This window comes from Anas platyrhynchos, chromosome 3, assembly GCF_047663525.1.
Source record: "Anas platyrhynchos isolate ZD024472 breed Pekin duck chromosome 3, IASCAAS_PekinDuck_T2T, whole genome shotgun sequence".
In the NCBI taxonomy this organism is placed as follows: domain Eukaryota; kingdom Metazoa; phylum Chordata; class Aves; order Anseriformes; family Anatidae; genus Anas; species Anas platyrhynchos.
In genome coordinates, this window is record NC_092589.1 from 34,309,650 (window position 1) to 34,328,073 (window position 18,424).

General features: G+C 34.7%; 1 protein-coding gene across 2 annotated transcripts in view; it reads left to right on the forward strand.

The window, feature by feature from the left end:
• Positions 1-18,424, forward strand: part of TTC27 (tetratricopeptide repeat domain 27) — a 113,536-nt gene that overhangs the window by 70,346 nt on the left and 24,766 nt on the right. For both annotated transcript variants that reach the window (XM_027453929.3, XM_027453926.3), the window contains exons 11-12: positions 11,662-11,757; positions 13,931-14,053. In XM_027453929.3, coding sequence (XP_027309730.2) covers positions 11,662-11,757; positions 13,931-14,053 — 219 coding nt within the window. The remainder of the gene's footprint in view (positions 1-11,661; positions 11,758-13,930; positions 14,054-18,424) is intronic.

Genomic DNA, 18,424 nt, shown 5'->3' on the forward strand with positions numbered 1-18,424 from the left:
GTGAACTTTGTTGGTGAAGTAGTTGGAATGAGAGTATGTAGAAGTGGTAGAACAGGATTCGGCATCTTTAGATTGTCATGCAGGTGCAAAAGCCTGTTTTCTTTTATAGCTCGACATCTAATTCATTCAAACTTGAGAAATTCCTTGGGAGCTGATAAGACGAGAAGTGTTCTTTCCTTGTGTGGTCTGTAACTTTAGGTTGAAACACTGAGATCTACACATTTTTATGTCTCGTATCAGTGTAATAAGAACCCACACACTTCTAAGATATGTGTAAGAAAGGAGCAACTTGTGAATGCAAACTGCATTTTGATCATCTTTCTGGTTGCAAGTCATACAATTTTATGGAATTGATATAATACCTGTGGTATTTGTCAATTGCACTTACATTGCAATTTAGAAGTCTTCAAACAATGTTTACTTTTTAATTTAGAAAGTGAGAAATGCCATTCATTGTTCTCTAACATAAATTTTAAAACAACAGGAGTTTAATGCTAAAATACACAGTGTTTAAAACATACCTACATTGGAATCTCCTAGTTTAAAAAAAAAAAAAAAAGCGATGCATAATTGGAATGCAGTCTGAGTCTTACCACTGAAAATTCATCTTTTAAAGAAAAAGAATAAAAGTCACAAGTAAAAATAAAGGAAAAAAAGATTTGAATCGAAATGATTTAGCTGATTGAAATAACAGTGACATGTAATCATTTAAATTGCATAATTTTTTGTCAGTTCTCTCTGGCTCAAGTATCGTTCACCAAGGACACAAATCTATGCATATTTTGGTTGCTCAGGAGAGTAGTCTATTAAATATATGGAAACTATTTACTTGTTAAAATGTCTTTAAAAGCCAAATAAAGATAAAAAGAAAAAAATTTGCATTATTCTCAAATTTAAATAGTTTTCAAGAACAATAAAAATATGCACAGAGTAAGTATAAAACACCGTGATGATGATAGTAAGTCAGTAAGGCTTTTTTTTTTTCCCCCTGATGTAAAGAAAGAATACGTTACTTTATCAGTTCAGCGTATGAGTTATGATTTCAACAGAAACAAATGCATTTATTGTCAGAGGAGATTTTCAGTAGGAAATCTGACAAAAGCTGAGAAGAATTACTCTCAATTTTAAAGCAGGGGTCAGAAAGTAGTTGTACAGCCAAGTCAGGGTAGAGTCTTAGAACATTATATTGGAAGCATTTTCGTTTTATTATGTAGGTCAGCACCAGAGATAATCACAGAAAATGCTCTAGGCAATTTGGTTCTTATGCACCAGTTGAGAGTAAGATTTCAGTAGATGAGGCTTACACTGCAGTTCTGTTGCAGAAACTCAGATCTGTAACAATGGACCAAGGGAATATTGATTCAACACTAAGTGGGGTGAAGGGATTTGTAAGAAAGGTAATTGATCTGGTGACAAGTGTTCATGAAGTCAATTCAGAAATAATGAAGAAAAATAATACTTATAAGGAAAAAAAGAAAATAGAAAAAGAATGGACTGTTGTGTTAATAATTATGTGAAAAAAATATTTTTGTTTTTATTAGATGGTTATGTATTTTAAAAAATGAGAACTAATTCAAAAAAATGAAAATATTCATGAAGTGAAATTAGTTTGTAACTGTGCTGCTCTAGCAGAAAATGGTATCTGCTTTTTCTGATAGATATTTCTACCAAAAGAGAATTTCCAGCATGCCAAGGACTTAGCTCTGTAGTATGTTAAAGGGAGGGTTGGGCTCAATAAAATGGTTGAATATGACAACTATATGTGGTATATACATGTTTAGAGGTAGGAAATTTGGGTTATGGTACATAAAGGATCGGCTGGTTGGGAATAATTGTATTGGAGATAACCTTTGCAATAATGTGGGCTGGATGTAGCTTCTGAGCAAAAAACTGTTCACTGGCCTAACTCAATGCATTTAGTACTACTTCTGTTCCAGTTAGTTATGAATTGAGGGTTATATTTGGCTTTTGAACTTTCCAAACTGATTTAAGGACTATTGATTCAAATCATTATTTGGATCGGTATATAGAGATTTCTATGATGATATGATATTGGCACTTTTTGTTATTTCCATTTGCTTTTGCAGTTACCCAGTTTCTTCACAGTATTGCTTTGTAACCATCTGAATATTGTAAATTATAGCACTGTTTTTGTGATAAGATTTGGATGTTTTGACAGATGTGGAGCTGTTTTTGTAAGCGATATGACCTACCATGCCTGAACTAGATTTTAAATGGTATAAATAATATTGTTTGTGGCTATTACACACATTGTTGTGCTATACCTGCCGATTTTTCCAGATGCAGATCTGTACAAACATTGAAGTTGCCCAGAAATAGAAACACACAGTAAATGATTCTACCGCAGAGCTCTTCATCTTGTGCCTTATTCCATTTTTTCCCTGGGTAAGATGTGTGCAAGCAAGGGTTGTGATTAATGTTGCAAACTCGGTATATGTATTTCCAGAATATATATAGATGTGTATTGAATGTATATAGACATATAAACATGAGTAATTATGCTTAGTTCTAGTTGCTGTTCTGTAAAGCAGCAGCAGCAGTGTTGTTGTCCAGTCTTAGTCCCTCAACCTATTTGGTGTGAATGACCACCACAGACCATAAAACTCCATCAAGCTGAAAGAAAATGCTGGTTTGGTTTCTTAATTGGTTACATACCAAACAGGCTATGCACAGTCCAGCTGTATGATTCTGGGAAGAGTTGTATTTTTGTGGATTCCTCCTTTTTTCATTAAAAACAAACAAACAAACGGTGTTCTGGGGAGCTCGATGTGCTTCAGTTTGAACGTGTCATACAATCAGGCGTGGAATATTTAATGCAGTCGGAGTGTTTTCATTTTTGCTTGAAATAGAACTGATTGTGAGCCAATCATTGCAGAGGTTGCTTATTTTTCTCTTTGGTGAGTAGATCGATCATTAACACGGAATGATAGGGGGTTTGTTTGTTTTTCCCTGATGTATAGAGAGCTTTCCAGGAACATGTGAAGAACTGGGTTGGATGTCTTTCAAGAAAATACATATATTGAAAACAGACTTCTTTATATGTGATTGCCTTTCTTTGGGATAGCTGAAGTTAAAACACTTCACCCATGTGTCATATTTCTAATGTACTTACCATCATATACTCTATGGTTGCTGGGTCAGGCTCAGCTACTGGAAGAATGTGTGTTTCCTGCCAAGTAATTTTTCAACAGAGATTACTGTGTATCAGTCAAGGTTTCACTGTATAGGGAAGCTATTCTTAAGAAAAAGATTGCTGGAAAACAGTGGGTGTTACCTGAGATGTTCTAATCGAATTTAGGACAAAAGAGCTCGAAATGTCTGTCTTTTCTTTTCGTACTCCTGTCCCCCTCACCAAATAGCTAAAGATGTTCTTGAGATTTGCAGCTGAAGGAGAATAGTTGAAAAAGATTTCAGCAAAAGAGTGCTTTGCTGGCCTCGGGGGGGGGGGGAAAAGCTGTGCTTTTCTACTACTGTTACTGCTTAGAGCAGGTGAATATTTGTGGGTTCAAGTTACAGGTATCTAGATAAGACATAATATTTTTTCCTCCTTACAGGCATCTAAGGACATCTAAGTAACATTAAAGAATTATGTTTCATATGATTGCCAATTAAAAAAATTGAGCAAATTACATACAGACATACCATTTTGTTTTCATTTTTCCCTTAAGTTTTCTACATATGTAACAGAATAGAATCTCTACATTAGGTAGAAGTAAGCTGAAAGTGTTAACACACTTGCAGTTGATAACATTGTCTTAAGAAATTTCCCTTTGGACGTCTTTGCTTTATTTTTATATTTTTGTTGCTTGAAATTATTGAGAAATAACCATCCAATTCATGAGTTCTAACTAAAATTTTTGTGCTGTATGTAGATGTTTATTTTGAAGTGTTAGAATATGTTTTATAATAAAGATTGAATGAGGCATTTGTTTGTATGTAGCAGAAGAAAAGTGTGTGTTTATTTTATTGCACATGTATATGCTGTTGTGCAATTTACTGTAAGCAGAATGCAAATAAGGGTTATATGGTAGGTAAGCTCAAGTCTTCCAGCAACAGAAAGAGTACAGAATGTTTCCAATACATTATTCTCCTTGAACAGGGTGTTCTAGTTGGAATACAGTTCATTTAAATAGTTTATGAAGAGGCATGTATGTTTTAGAGTATCACACAAAAATTAACAGTGAAATACTACATGTAAAAGTTACACTAAAGAGTTTAGCTGGACTATCCCCTTCTGTTTGTGGCTTTTCTAAGGAAGTACTACATGTCTTGAAGAATATATCTATGATGCATTACAAAGCACAAGTGTTTAACATAATTTATTCTGTATAACAATTTTATTTTAATGCCTGAATGAAGGGGCAGGAATGCAACACAACCATCAGTGGTACCTTGGTATTCTCCCTTGCTGAAAATCGGACACAAGCCTTTCTTTTTTTTTTTAAAAAAAAAAAAAAAAAAAAAGTTTATTTATTCATGCTTTTAAAGGGAGTAACAGCCAAGGCCTCAAATGCATCAAACGTAACATTTTTTTTTCTAAAATGTTTTAAGTGTAATGTGTCTTAAAGAAAGGACTGCATTGTTTTTAAGTTAATGTCAGGTACTAACAATGAAATTAGACCTATATGCATATGCCACAGAAAGTACTGTCCTAAAAAATAAAAGCCTATATTGGGATTCTTCTCAGCTCAGGAGGAAGCCAGATAGTATTTGCTGAGGGATAACTGATGCCAAGTTTCTTCAGCTGTATAGGAGGAGAAGGAAATAGCAGAGGAGGAGCCATAAAACAAACACTATTAAATGGTTTTTAGCGTAGATTTCATACATACTCGATCCTGTGAGTACTTATGCTCTTGAGGTGTGGAGCATCTTAACTGAAGTATCCATCAAAACAGGTTACTAGGAAGGAGCTATGGGGAGGGTAGTGCAGAATCCAGCACAAGAAAGCCTTACATTACAGATCAACGGGACTTGTGTGTTCAATCCATGTTTTTTTGTTGTTGTTTGTTTGGTTACTTAAAAAAAAAAAAAGCAACCAAGAAGTATCACAGTAGATGGAGAATTAATCTATGTGTAGAAAAGGGATGACAGTGATTTGAAAGAATATATAGAGAACATATTTGTTTTAATTACAATTAAAGAATATCAGCCTGTTTGCTTGTGCGTAAAACTGCTAGAAAGCAGGGCCAAATTCTCGTAACTTTAATTTAAAAAGCGAACAAAACCGCACAAGTAACCTCAAATGCTGAAAGTCTTGATTTTTTCAGTGTAGTGATTGCAGAATAACTATTTTTTTTCTTATAACACAAGGTGAAGTTGTTAAAACGCTCTTTTCAATGCAAATGCACTCAGCTTTAAAAACTTGCAGCCAGAAGCATTCTCCTTGAATGTTTCTGTTGAACTTTGTTTCAGGTGTTGCTTATTTTTCTAGTTGTAGAATTGCATTGCCTCATCAGTAGTTTGTGAAGCATCCAGACGTCTTTGCAGCTCCAGGTCCCCATGTAACCATTCAGTTGCTTTGCAAAGTAGGCAGGCAATACTATAAAACATTTTGAAGTTAGCTTTAAGAAATTTTAAAACAGCTGTGAGGGAGGCCACTTCCTAGGGAGAAGTGTGGTATGCAGTCGTCCAGTCAAAAAGGGAAGTTTTCATGGCTACCATGTTTTAATGAGTCCAAGATATTTGAAGGAGGAAAGAAGAGGGTAAGATTGTTGCCCTTTTCAGAATTGATCTTTTGCAGAGTTTTCACAGAACATACTCATTCTTCTGCAAATTTGAGTAATGTAAAGTCCATCACCAGTAAGGAGTGCTGTGCAGAGATCTTGACATCTCTGCACAATGCAAGTAATGGTCTTTAGAGTTTCCATGAATCACAAGTCAGTTTATAGTAGTGTTTCCTGTAATATATTTGCCTTAAGTTTGTAATGTCATAATTCCTCTTAGAAAATTAGATAAAGGGAGGGAGGGGTTCTTTCCTTATGTTGAAATATATCCTTGTTTAATAGCTTTTGTTTTGTGTTTGGATGCTTTAGTTCTTGACTATTCAGAGATTTTCATCATTTGCAGAAATATATCGTTTAAAAATCTGACCTTTTTGAAAGAATAGCTCATGATTTCAAGTCAGTTAAGTTCGTGAGCAACAACGTCACGTCTTAAATGTCCAAGTGTTGTTCTGAATAATGTCTGTATGCTACAGTAAGCCAAAATGTACGTTTTTTCTCTTTTTATCTAGTGATAAAACTGGCGATCCGTAAGGTTATAACTATTTGGCCATTATCTCCATCTCATAGTTTAGACTAATCTCAACTGTTTTCATTTTTTCCACATGGTATTCATATTTATCAACCAGAATTTATTCTCTCCCATTACACAAAACTTCATTGTATTGTATGAAATCTGTTTTTATTGCTTCATGATTTCTGGCATGACTTCACTGAATGATGAAGTTACTTTGACCATTGGATTTCAGAAGTCTGGTTATGTCTCAGTGATCTTGCTTTCAGGAGCTCTTGAGCTGAGAACTGTTGAAACAAGTTGGTCTGGATTGTAAAGAAGATTTGTTGCTTTTGTAAAGTATGTTTACCAAAAGAGCATAACTCAATGAAATTACATATCCACAAGCTACTAAAATACTTATTCCATTTTTCTTAATGTACTATATCTGATTTTAGTCACAGGAAGGAAAAATATAGGCAACCTTAATTATTCTGTATATTTAATTCTTTGCATTTGTTACCTACTTTCTTTCTTGAGGTTGTATTTAATTTTTGACATACTCCTAGTATACTTTTGCAGAATGGGGGACTAGGTAGGTGTTAGGGAAACAGAATTATTTAGGTTTCAGTGCTGTGCAGTTTATAGTTTTCATGAGCTCAGCAAGCAGAGTAATAAAATGGGATATATATTTGTCTTGACATTTGGTAAGGGAAGTATAGACTTTGTTCTTTATATAGAGTTTTTTTCAGTTTGCTGGTTATCAGCATCTTACTTGTAGTATGTGTGTTCCGTGAGTACAGTTCTTGCAGTGGAGTTCTGAAGGGAAAGCTTTCTGTTTATAGTATCTGGTAGTAAATAGTTAACTACTAAACCTAAGAAAGGGCTGGTAGTACCTTAAGCAAGAGGACGAAAGCCAAGTCTGAGCAAAAGAAGAGAACTTGTTGGAGGGTTAATTGGTTTTTTCCCCTGTAAAGGTTGGATGATGTTGATGCTGAGGAGTAGCATTGGAAGTGGGACAAAGCAGAGGAAAATACAGAGATGGATACAGAAGCTGTGGTATTTTCATCATGTTTGAGTAAATTAATTCACATGAAGTATCATTTGGCAAAGTTTACGAACAAACTGCAACCATCAGTTATTAATACAAATGCTGAAGCATGATGTTTTTATGATGTAAAGCAGGAAAACACTAAGGAGACTGCATAGTTTGCTAAGGATTTGTTGACATGCTAAATAAACCTACCCATAGAACACACAGCTGGCAGGAGAATTACTGTAAGAAGGATGGAGTGAAGGGAACAGCTAGAATACAAGAGCAGTAGAGCTGTGAGGTCAATTTGCTTGTTTTAAAACATATACAGAGTTAATGGATATAAACAGAAGAAGGACCAGGAAAATGGAAATGGTTAGTTAGGCAGAGCGTGGAGAGGTCAGGCTGGTGTATGGGATTCTAAGAAGTCATCACATTTAGGAGAAAATAAAGAAAAAGGACTTGAGAATCCCAAGAGCTTCATTAAGAGGTTGTACGGCTGGTGTTTCCATGATAGGAGAGATTGGAAGTTCATTCTCTGAAGCTGATCTGTTCATTCTCTTCTGTTTGCCAGGAGTTGAGTAGTACATGCTGGACCAGGGTGATAGTGAGAAAGCAAAACGTATGACAGTATCAGATTTCTTTTGGCATAAATCAAGAAAGAAGTGAGGTGGAACAACTGTGGCTGGAACACTGAAATTGAAAATGTGGTTGTCAGAAGAGATAGGTAAATGGAAAAGGGTTCCAGTCACATTATGGATAAATGATATGAAAACATGAGAAAATGAGACAAAATTGTGTGGATAAAATTTTGTCTGTCGGTCAAGACTATTTTGAGGGAGATATTTTACTGGGACCAGCAATGTAAGGTTTCGTTATGGACAAACTCATCTTTGGTGTCGTTGAGGGGAGAGGTCCGGTTGGAAATGAATAGTTGTTGCACAAACAAAAGTGTTAGGCTGTTTTCAAGATGTCTTTGATAAGTAGCGAGTACCTTACTATTTTGAAAAGACAGGGATTTGGGACTTTTGTTTGTGTTGGCATTTTTACCTCGAATAAGCTTGGATTAGGAGATCCTTCTGCTGAGATTAAAGAAAAAATATGTATGTAGTTAGTTTTACATACAAAGGGACAACTTTATGAGAAACTAAATAAGCAATTTCATTTGGTCTAAAGAGTTTAAGCATAGAAGGAAGGATGTGAAGGTCTGCCATTTATTTACCTAAGATGCAAAAAACTACCTGAAAATTATGTTTTACCAAAAAGGATAAAACTTTGAGGGAAGGATTTCAGAACAGCTGGATAAATAAAAGTTTAAGAGAAGTGCTGTAGGTCAGCTGAGAAATCAAATAGGATTATGCCTCAAAGGAAAGGACATATTAGTAACCAGGAACCATAAGGTTATAGTAGTATTTCCAGAGATTAAGTACCGAGATAGGGTCTGGTTTAGAAGAAAAAATGGTACTTCTATCAGCCATAGAAGTAAAAGATGTGGAGAGGATAAAGAGATTGAAATTTAGGTAGGCTCAAAATTAAAGCAGGTATTTTGCCTTCAGGACCCTGGTGATGTTACATTTGATGTTGAACATAGAAGCAAAGCAAGAATGTGTAGTAGGAAATGACATCCAAGCTGAAATAAATCATTAACATGTAGACAAAATCAGATGAGTTTGATTACTAAATTAATTAGCCTGAGACCGGTTAGTAAAGTGATAAAAGCTCTAAATTGATCGTTTCAAAATTATGTGACATAATTATCCAAAACAAAGCCCATCTATTGGGCTTCTTAGCCTCATAATGAAGACTTGAGGATGACATGGGGAGAATAAATTTTAGTTGCTAGAGCGGTCTTTTTTTTTTTTTTTCCTATGGCTATAATGTAGTCTTTGCTTGTGGTAAAAAATTACATCAAAAACATCAGGTTTTGTTGTCTCCAGACTGTATTAGTATATCTTTCTGTACTGTACTCTTATCTATGGCAGCTGAAGCCTTGGGAAAAGGTTTTGTAACATGGACAACCAGGGAGAGGGAGTTGATCTGCTGAGCGTAATGTTATTAGGTGGTGCATGTAAAGGAACTCATACATCATTTAGGGTTGTGAATTCTAGATGGCTTCTGATTTAGTTCTGTTTAGCAAGTTTTAAGGCAGGAATTTGAGACTTGGGTTAAACTGAGACACCAAGTCTTACAGCTTTTGACTATGGTGCAAAGATTCAGTGTAAACACAGATGATTAATAAGAAAGGTCTCTTGGCAGTTCTTCTTTGTTCATCTTTTTGATGTATAGTTCTATGATTAGGCAGCTGTGCAATAATGTTAGGGTTCTAATTTTATTTCTAATTTCTTTCTGCTGTGCGACTCAAATTTTATTTCTTCAAGCCTATTTCAGAAGCATACAATTCAGTATTTTTTTAGTAACTTCTTTTCTATACTTCACTAATAGGTAGAATTATCAAAGTTTGTTTGTTTGTTTTTTTTCCAACATGTGAGTGCATAAAAAGGGATTTTAATAACTTCGAAGTTTATTAGTGCTTATTCTTTTTTTTTAAGAATCATATAATACTCATATATTCTACATATATTTTTAGTTTTTGTTGGAACTCTGAACAGAGCGCAGTGTTTTGGGAAAGGGGAGAATTCTACCTGTTAAGTCATGTTCTTCTCCAAGGTGTCATTTAAGTTCGACCTTTCTATTTAGAAAGGGTAGAAAGGGGATATGGCTACACGTTTTCCAAACTGCTTCCTTTTGAAAAATAGTTTTTCTTTGAATTACATTTTTTTTTCTGGAACAATTGAAATGGAGGGCAGGAGGGAGAAGCTAAAACAAGAACAAAACATTTTGAACGACTTAAAAGATTTTTTGCCTTCCATCTCGTGTTCACCTCAAAAAAAGTTATTTTACTGGATGTGTATGAGATTTTCTGGCTTTGTTCAGACTTTAGGCAATTATTACTTTTTTAAAATTTCTAACTGTGGTTTACTACTTTGGCCTTGTAAAATGATTGCCCTGAGGAACTGGACGATTTTTCAGTTCTAGTAGTGGCAGTATTTTGAAAAACATGCTTGTGCATAGTATTAGAACATTTCAGCATAATTAAACTGCAGAATAGTTTTTAATGTTATTCATAGTCAAACTCTGTAATTAAATAATTACTTTAAAGATTTTATTTGGATCTCTCTCCTGTTGGATTGCTCAGAACTATGTGAAGAAATGTGATTTTATGTAAGTCTGTCCCTTTCTTTACAAATACACTTCAGCAGTTTTCTTGGGGTAGAGTTCAGTGTAATCTCTAGGAACAAGTCTCCAGAAATAATTTTCTGAGAGTGAATGTGAATAAGATCAAATATTTTAAATATTTGTATTTAAAACTAGGAGTTTAAACATGGATTTAAAAGCCTAAATTATTGTTACCTGTTCTAATTTTTCTTACTAACAGAATGAAGCAGCCTAATATATCTTGTTGCCATCAATAGCGGTTACAAAATTCTTTGCAGCTTAAATCATGTAAATACTTATTTTAATTTTATAGAACTTGTATTTGCATTCCCATATGGTTAGGCAGCAAAAAGATTTAGAGAGATCCTATCCCATTTTTCTTTTTGTTGGGAATCTTTGCATTTATTTCCTATGCTGAGAAAATTCTGAGAATTAGTTTAGATCCTCCAATAAATCTTTGTCTAAGTTATATGCAGGATCTACATAGGTTAATCATGTGAATGCAAGTAATTTAATGTTCCTTTTTCTGTAAGTCTGGCCTTAAATTTGCTGTTTTAGTGAGGTCTGGCTTTTTGAAAAACAGTTGTGCACTTATCTTAAAATTCCTAACCAAGTTTTTGGTTTTAGCTACCTTTTAACATTTTATTTTTCCTGCTATTGAGTTTTGATTTAATTACCTTCACAGTGAATTTACGAACAAAAGTTAGTGCTGAAGTTACTACATTTTTGCTATGCAAACATTGTTATTCCCTTCCAAAGAATTTCAGAAGACAGTATTTCTTCATCATAAATAGAGAGTCCTACCAAAGCAGAAGAGGCTGAATTGAATTACACTCCAAGTCACAATAACTTACTCTATATTAGAAGCGTGTTTCCGAAAGCATGGCTCAGTCTTCCTTTCTGTCTTTTTTTTTTTCAAATAAGAAATTTCATGCTTACAGCATGCCAGTACTACTTTGAAGTGAAAATCTAGCCATAAAACTGAAATGCATTAGGCAAGGTCACTTTTAACGTTTGACACAATTTTCCTGTGCAACTGTTAGAATTGTAAATTTGATTCTTCCTCCTCTGAAGTTGCACTCAGAAATTTTAATCTCTTTAAAGCTTTGAATTCATCTTTCTTTTAGGTTGATTAAATTTAAATAAATAGTAAATCAGAATATGCTTTGCATTTACAGGCACTTGCAGACCAGTTTGAGGATGCAAATACTTCAGTATCTGAACGCATGAAGATTTTCTACTGCTGTCAAGTGCCTCCACGTTGGGCCATACAGGTATGAATCAACTTCATTTGAAGCTTTCTTTAACAATATGTAGTTCTCATCAATATTGATACTGCATGACTCAAAGTCAAGGTGGTATGCTGTGATTTTGCATTGAAACACTGTGGAAAAAAAGGTGTAACATAAGAACACAGTAGGTTTTTCTGGAAAGTAACCAAGTTCCACAATGTTTTACTTTCAGATGTCTTGTTCTGTCATGCATGGGAGTAATTGCTTGTAGTGTGGTTCTTCTTTATTTTCCCTTTTCTGTCCTTAAAAAATAAGCAAACTTTCAAGCTTCTGACATATCTTGTGTAAAAACAATCTTTTCATTGTATCACTATTTGCTGCTGATGTTTATACCACAATTATTTGCATCTTTCTTTGTCCTGTAATGATGATTAACTTTGAGTTGTTTTCAGGAAGTGGATCATGGTCAAAGCAACCAAATAGGAGACAAAAGTGTGTTGAAGAACCACTTAACTGACAAAGCTTTTATTTTCTGGATGTGCCCTTTTTTGCTAGTTTTGAAAGGAGATTTTTTTCCAAAACTAAAACGATTATCTTGAACATAAATTCATTCCATTCTAGAGAAGAAATGTACACACTAGTCTTATCTGATAATGCTGTATTTAACAACAAACTTAAGAAAATATATGCATTACTTATCTCCAAAGGTGCACATACTGTTTATTTTTTAATGGTGTTTTATTCCTTTGATTTCTAACCTAGATGCATGTTGCTTTAACAGTCATATTTTCTCCAAGCATTTTCAAATTATTCCACACAATCTTTCAACAGGCATTTGCAATAAAACTAGCAAATGTGGTTTTCATTTCCAGTTGTCAGAGTGGCACTTTTCAATCCAAGCCAATTTTCCAAGCCAAAGATAGAAATACTAAAATAGGGGCTCATAATGGTAGAAGACTGCAGTCTTCTAGTTATAGTAATGAAGAAGCATTGCTTATATAAATTTTACCAAATTTGACTCTAAATTTCATAAAACATAAATCTTATTTAATTTCAGACACTGGAAAATGTAGTCGTTTTTTTCAAATTAATTGATATTAAGTGAACAAATTACTCAGTTACAGACTTTCACAGTTTATGCATTTATTTAAAAGAACTGTACTCAACTTCATTTTTTTTTGACAGCTAATCTACTAGTGTATGGTGACTCCTCAAATTTGTAACAGACATTGAAGCCAAGCCTGTAACGAGAGATCCATGCCATCTACACAGAACTAAAGAGAATCTGTTCAGAATCACCAGAATCACTGCAGAGGTTCACTGTGTGGGATCTCATAGCATAATTAGGTGTCCTTATACAGATTGTTCTCATTTTGTTTTTGCAAACCAGATTGTATATATCTTACCCGTAGTAAATAAGTTATCCTTTCTTCAGAGATGAAAACCTATATGTGAATTTAATCTCCTCTTAAAAAAAATAAACAGAAGACCAAAAGCAACTTTTCAAAGTCATAAAAACATACCTTGTTTGTTTTTATATTGAAAGAACTCTTCTCTTATTTTCTTAAACACGCTGAAGTAATAGCTGTATCTGAAATAACAAAGGGGCTGGTTTATCTGTGAGGAAAACTTAACTAAGGATTTGAACCTGAACCCCAATCTAATACAGATTTGACTGGAAACTAACGCACTTTTGCAGTGGTTGTTTGGGACACTTACAGATTTCTTACAGTGTCCCTAGCACAATTGTTTCAGAGCCTTTCTCCATCTGTGTTTGCACAGGTACAGATTGCTATGGCAGGCATTGCTAGAAGAAACTTTACTGCCTTCCTTTAGGCTGTTTCCCACTCTGTGTTCCCAACATACTGCTGCAGCTGCTCTCCAGCCGCATGAGCCATGTGCCTCACTTAACGGATGGAAGTTCTCCTCTCAATTCATCCTTCACATGTGTGTTTCTATTTTTATATTGTATTGTAAACTAGTTCAAAGTAGTTGAGTTACTGGCATAAATTGGAGTCAAATCAAAGCAATTATTTTTCTATTGATTTTTTTGTAAGGTATATAAATTTTTGAGGCTCCAGCTTGGGGTTTCAAGAGAGTAATTTCATATTCTGTCTGCTTCTTGTTGATGTCAGAAATGCCTCTAACATCTTTTAAAAATGTAAAGAGGACTGTGTACCTTCTTTCAGTTTTGTGGAATTTCTTATCTTTCCAGCGCCAGCTTGCAAGCTTACTCTTTGAGCTCGGATGCACCAGCTCTGCCTTACAGATATATGAGGAGCTGGAAATGTGGGAAGATGCAGTAATCTGCTATGAAAGAGCAGGACAGCATGGGAAGGTAAGAAAAACTGGTTTTCACAGCTGAGAGTCTTGCAGTGGGAACAGGAATAAGAAGCAGTCAGACTTGAGCTGTCAATGCATTGATGACCTTACAGAATCTTACAGAATCATAGAATGTCCTGATTTGGAAGGGACTCAAGGATTTTACTGAGTCCAGCTCCTGGCTCTGCACAGGACTACACAATGATCAGACCGTGTGTCTGAGAGCATTGCCCAAACACTTTTTAGACTGGCAGGCTTGGTGCTCTGACCACTTCCCTGGGGTTCCAGTGCCCAACCACTCTCTCAGTGAGTAACTTTATAATTGACATGTACTTCTATAGGGTTATTGTGAGAAAAGTCCATTTAGGACACGTGACATGTGAGTCTGTTATTACCTGTGAATGCTAAAAAAAAAAAATAAAAAAAAAATCTGGGATAATGACTACATGAAATAGAAGTAGATAAATAACTGAGGATGCACGAAAACACTTAAATTGAACACATTGAAACAATTCCCAAATATTCAAGGAAAATTAAGTTAACAACTATAGATGTGCAACAAGGTGTAACATGGGCATTGAATGAAGGTTGTAGTGGTCACTCATGATGGAGTTTGGGAGCTTTATCAGGAGGGAATCTGGTTTCTTTCTCCCTTGATTTCCAACTATTAGTTGTAGCTTTTACAAGTGCTTTAAACAGAACAACATCAGTGCTTGATGTATTTAATTACTTTATTTAAACATAAAAAAACTACAGAATCAAACACTTGAGGCAAAAAATGGCTTAAGATTAAAAGGCATTATCTTATTTTGTGAAATCTGTTGATATTTTGCTTAGCCTCTCTGTCATTTCTTTAAAACTGCTGCAGTTACATGTGATCAGCTCCATGCAGAGACAATTTAAAAACCATCATCTAGCTATGTATAGATGACAGAATTCTTTAAAAATGCTGTGAGCAGGCGGTAGCAGCTTGATATTTTTGCTATTCCAGTTAGAGCATTAGTAGGAGGATTTGAGTGATGCCTGGAAGCAACACCTATTTGTGTGTCAGTTTAGCTGTGTTCTCTTTCTGGTGCAATCCCTCTCTTAGAGGGACTGTAACAGGAGCTTATGGTATCAAGGATTGTTTTCAGTATTTAGATAACTTTCAGAAATATTCAATTTCAGACAAAAGTATCTTTTTTTGTTTTCCTCTCTGTTCTCCTCTTCTGTTTGGTATGTGGTAACGTTAAATATATGTATGCCTTTATAAAGACATTGCTTATAGTAATTTAAGCTTACTGAACAGAGACCTATAACTTAATAGACAAAACACAGAATTTCTCATATTTACTTATTATTATTGTTATCATTCACCAATGACTAGATTTCAATCATTATAAGCTATCAGGTATGCCTTGCTGTCAATTCTGTGTCACATTATGCATGCCTTGGGGGTACTATGCTAATACCACAATTTTTCAGTACAGTGGAGAAGTAGAGGTCAATATTTTCCATTTCCTGGAAATTCATTCTGTCCTAGTTACATTCACAAGCTGCCCTTAGGGAGTTATGAAAATGGCACTCAGAGAATAGGACAGGATATCTGCCACAGGAAACTGCTTAGAAATGCTTTCAGAATGAAGGTTTGGGCTGTGCTTTGAAAACAGAAAGCACTATGTAAGTACTAAGTAACAGTAGTGATATTAAAAAAAAAAAAAAGCTTCAGATCAAAACAGCTGGAAAATTATAAATATTTATTCGTACACCAAAGGGAGTAACTTTGTGCTCCTTATCAGAAAGCTTTCAGCGTGTGAACTGTGTGTATTTATCAAAAATATTATGGCTTTTAAATATCGTACTTTTTCTTTTTGAAATGCATGAGGAAATACTACAGCAAGGTGTTCTTCAGTGGACATTCATGTCATTTAAGAACGTAATAAACATGTGCCGAAAAGAACAAACTCTGTTAAATAAATTTGTGCATATTTTTCACTTACAGCTGCTTTTATATGGGAAACATTAATTTGAATACTGAAAAGCCTAATCAAAAAAAAAAAAGGGAAAAATAATAAAACAGCCAAATATCAGCAATATCGATTAGTCTGCGTACTTAGGCATCAAAGAAGTATGTTCCTTCCTCCGCTTTCAAATCGTGCACTGACAGAAAAATCAGAAGATGTAGATACGGGTACAAACAACTCCACATTATACACTTGGAAATGCATAGTTCACTCAGTTATAACAGGGCAATATATCAACTCAAATTGTGCAAAGAAAGATGTCATATTTAGAAAACCTTTTTTGTGGATCCTTTACTGTTTTTAGATATGGCTCTATATTCACTTGTTTCATAATCTGAACAAAAATAGTAAATAATGATATCATAACATGAGTCAACAGAAGAGTATCATAGTGTGAAGCAGTGAGCAAAGCAGGGCACAGAAAAACATCAACAAAGAAGTATTACAATCTGAACACACGGTATGTGGATGGTTGCTGTGGCCTTGTCATTCACTTGTATTCCTTCAGCAGGCTTCCTGAAAAGCAGATGCTAACCTCTGTCATTGTAGTGAAAACTGGTGTTGAAAAGGCTCTCTCCTCATTCTTTCAGTTGTGAGGGAGACCCAGAGATCTTGAGTGTTATTTACATCAGACAACCTTCTTTGGTTTAGGTGATGTCTCTTCAACCTCACCTGAAATAGATACTGCACTAAAAATGGTTTTCCTTTCCCTGCTAAAGGAAAAAGAAAAGAGAGGATGAGCTGCAGATGTGGATTTTCAGTTCTTCCAATAGAAGCGAGGCCTTTCTCTCACACAGGAGCTCTAGAGCACAGTAGCTTCTCACCTTTGACAAAACCATGAGAGCTGTTATTCTGCTGTACAACACAGCTTTCAGCCCTGTCCCCATCATTTCCTCAGAGTATGGCACAGCATGGCACACAGCCTGGTGTTAGACCAACCTACCCAGCAATCCACCTTCCACAGAGTTATTTTTCTTGTTACAACATGACAAAGACAGCTCAAAACATTTGAGTGGGGCAACACAATTATAGTAAGATACCCGAAGTTTACTTTTTAATGAAGGAAATGCTTCCCAGATGCGAAGTTGGGTAGTGTTACACTTATTAGTTCATAAGATGGTTCAAGAACTTGATTGATTTTCACTATATATCATTGTTTACTTGTCTTCGAAGTCTGTTTTCTCTCTGTGTAGCTGCATAACTGAGAAAGATGAGTAAATGGCTCACCAAAGGTCATCCATGAAGTTACAGAAAACAATTAAATTAAAACTGAAAAGCTCTCCTTTTTTCTCACTTTCTTCCATGCTCATCTGTTCTGCTTCATGCTACTGTTCATGTAGTCTAGCAAATAATGTGCAAGCAGAAAAGGGGAAAGCATTTCTATCCAATTCAGTATAGGCAATTCTGTGAAAAGCAGTGTTGTTATAATTAAATGTTTCACTTGGTAAGAGTTATATGGTTTCTTTTGTAGATTATTTTTAGGTTATTTTTAATTGAGAGTTTTTTTTACCAAAGCTTAGATATCAGCTTCAATTATGAAACATCTGGATTAATATTTAATAGCTGTTTAATTAGTAACAATAAATCTCTAGTGGTTGTATTTTTTATGTACATTGTGTGAACTGCATGGAAAATGTTCCTTGATAATATTTTTATTGTTAAGATAAGATTTGCTCCTTGCAAAAATAGAGTTCTCATCGATGATTAAAAGTGGGTTCTTGAAAACCATTTACTATAAAGTTAGGAGAAAGGAATATTTTTCCATATAAAAAGGAATATTTTTCTGTAAATGTAAATCGATAGCAAAATGAGAAATCCTGTTTCAAAGTATTATCTGGTTTTGTAGAAGACAAAGGATAAATGTTGTGAGAATGCAGTTGTCTTAGTTTGTAGTTATGATCCTTTGTATTAGCCTTAAAAGGTTTATGTGATAAAAAGATTTGTAACATGGCAGAGATGATCAGATAGCTAATCGGACGAAGAAAAAGTCAGACTTCTGCTTATTTAATTTTCTGTTTTATCTGTGTGCTGAAATATTTACATTGGCAATGGATTCTTTTAAGCTTAGTCCAGATCAGGATATCTTTATGCTCTTAAATGTGAAATGCAATTAGTGAATGGTTGGCTTTCTGGTCTAGTGAACGATTGGTACTAAGCACTACCACAGAATAGTCATCTAAGCTTGGGAGTACCCTACTGAGGAAGAGGTAAAGCAGCAGTATGCACTCAATTTTTCACATCATAGCAAAATTTCGGCCTTTTTACTTTATTTGAGGAAGGAACAAAAACTTACTTTTTGGTGCCTAATGTGATTACTGCAGTAATAAAGTGCTCAGTTCTCTCTGCTCTAGAAAACTTCAACAAAATCTTAAGCATCTGTTGTT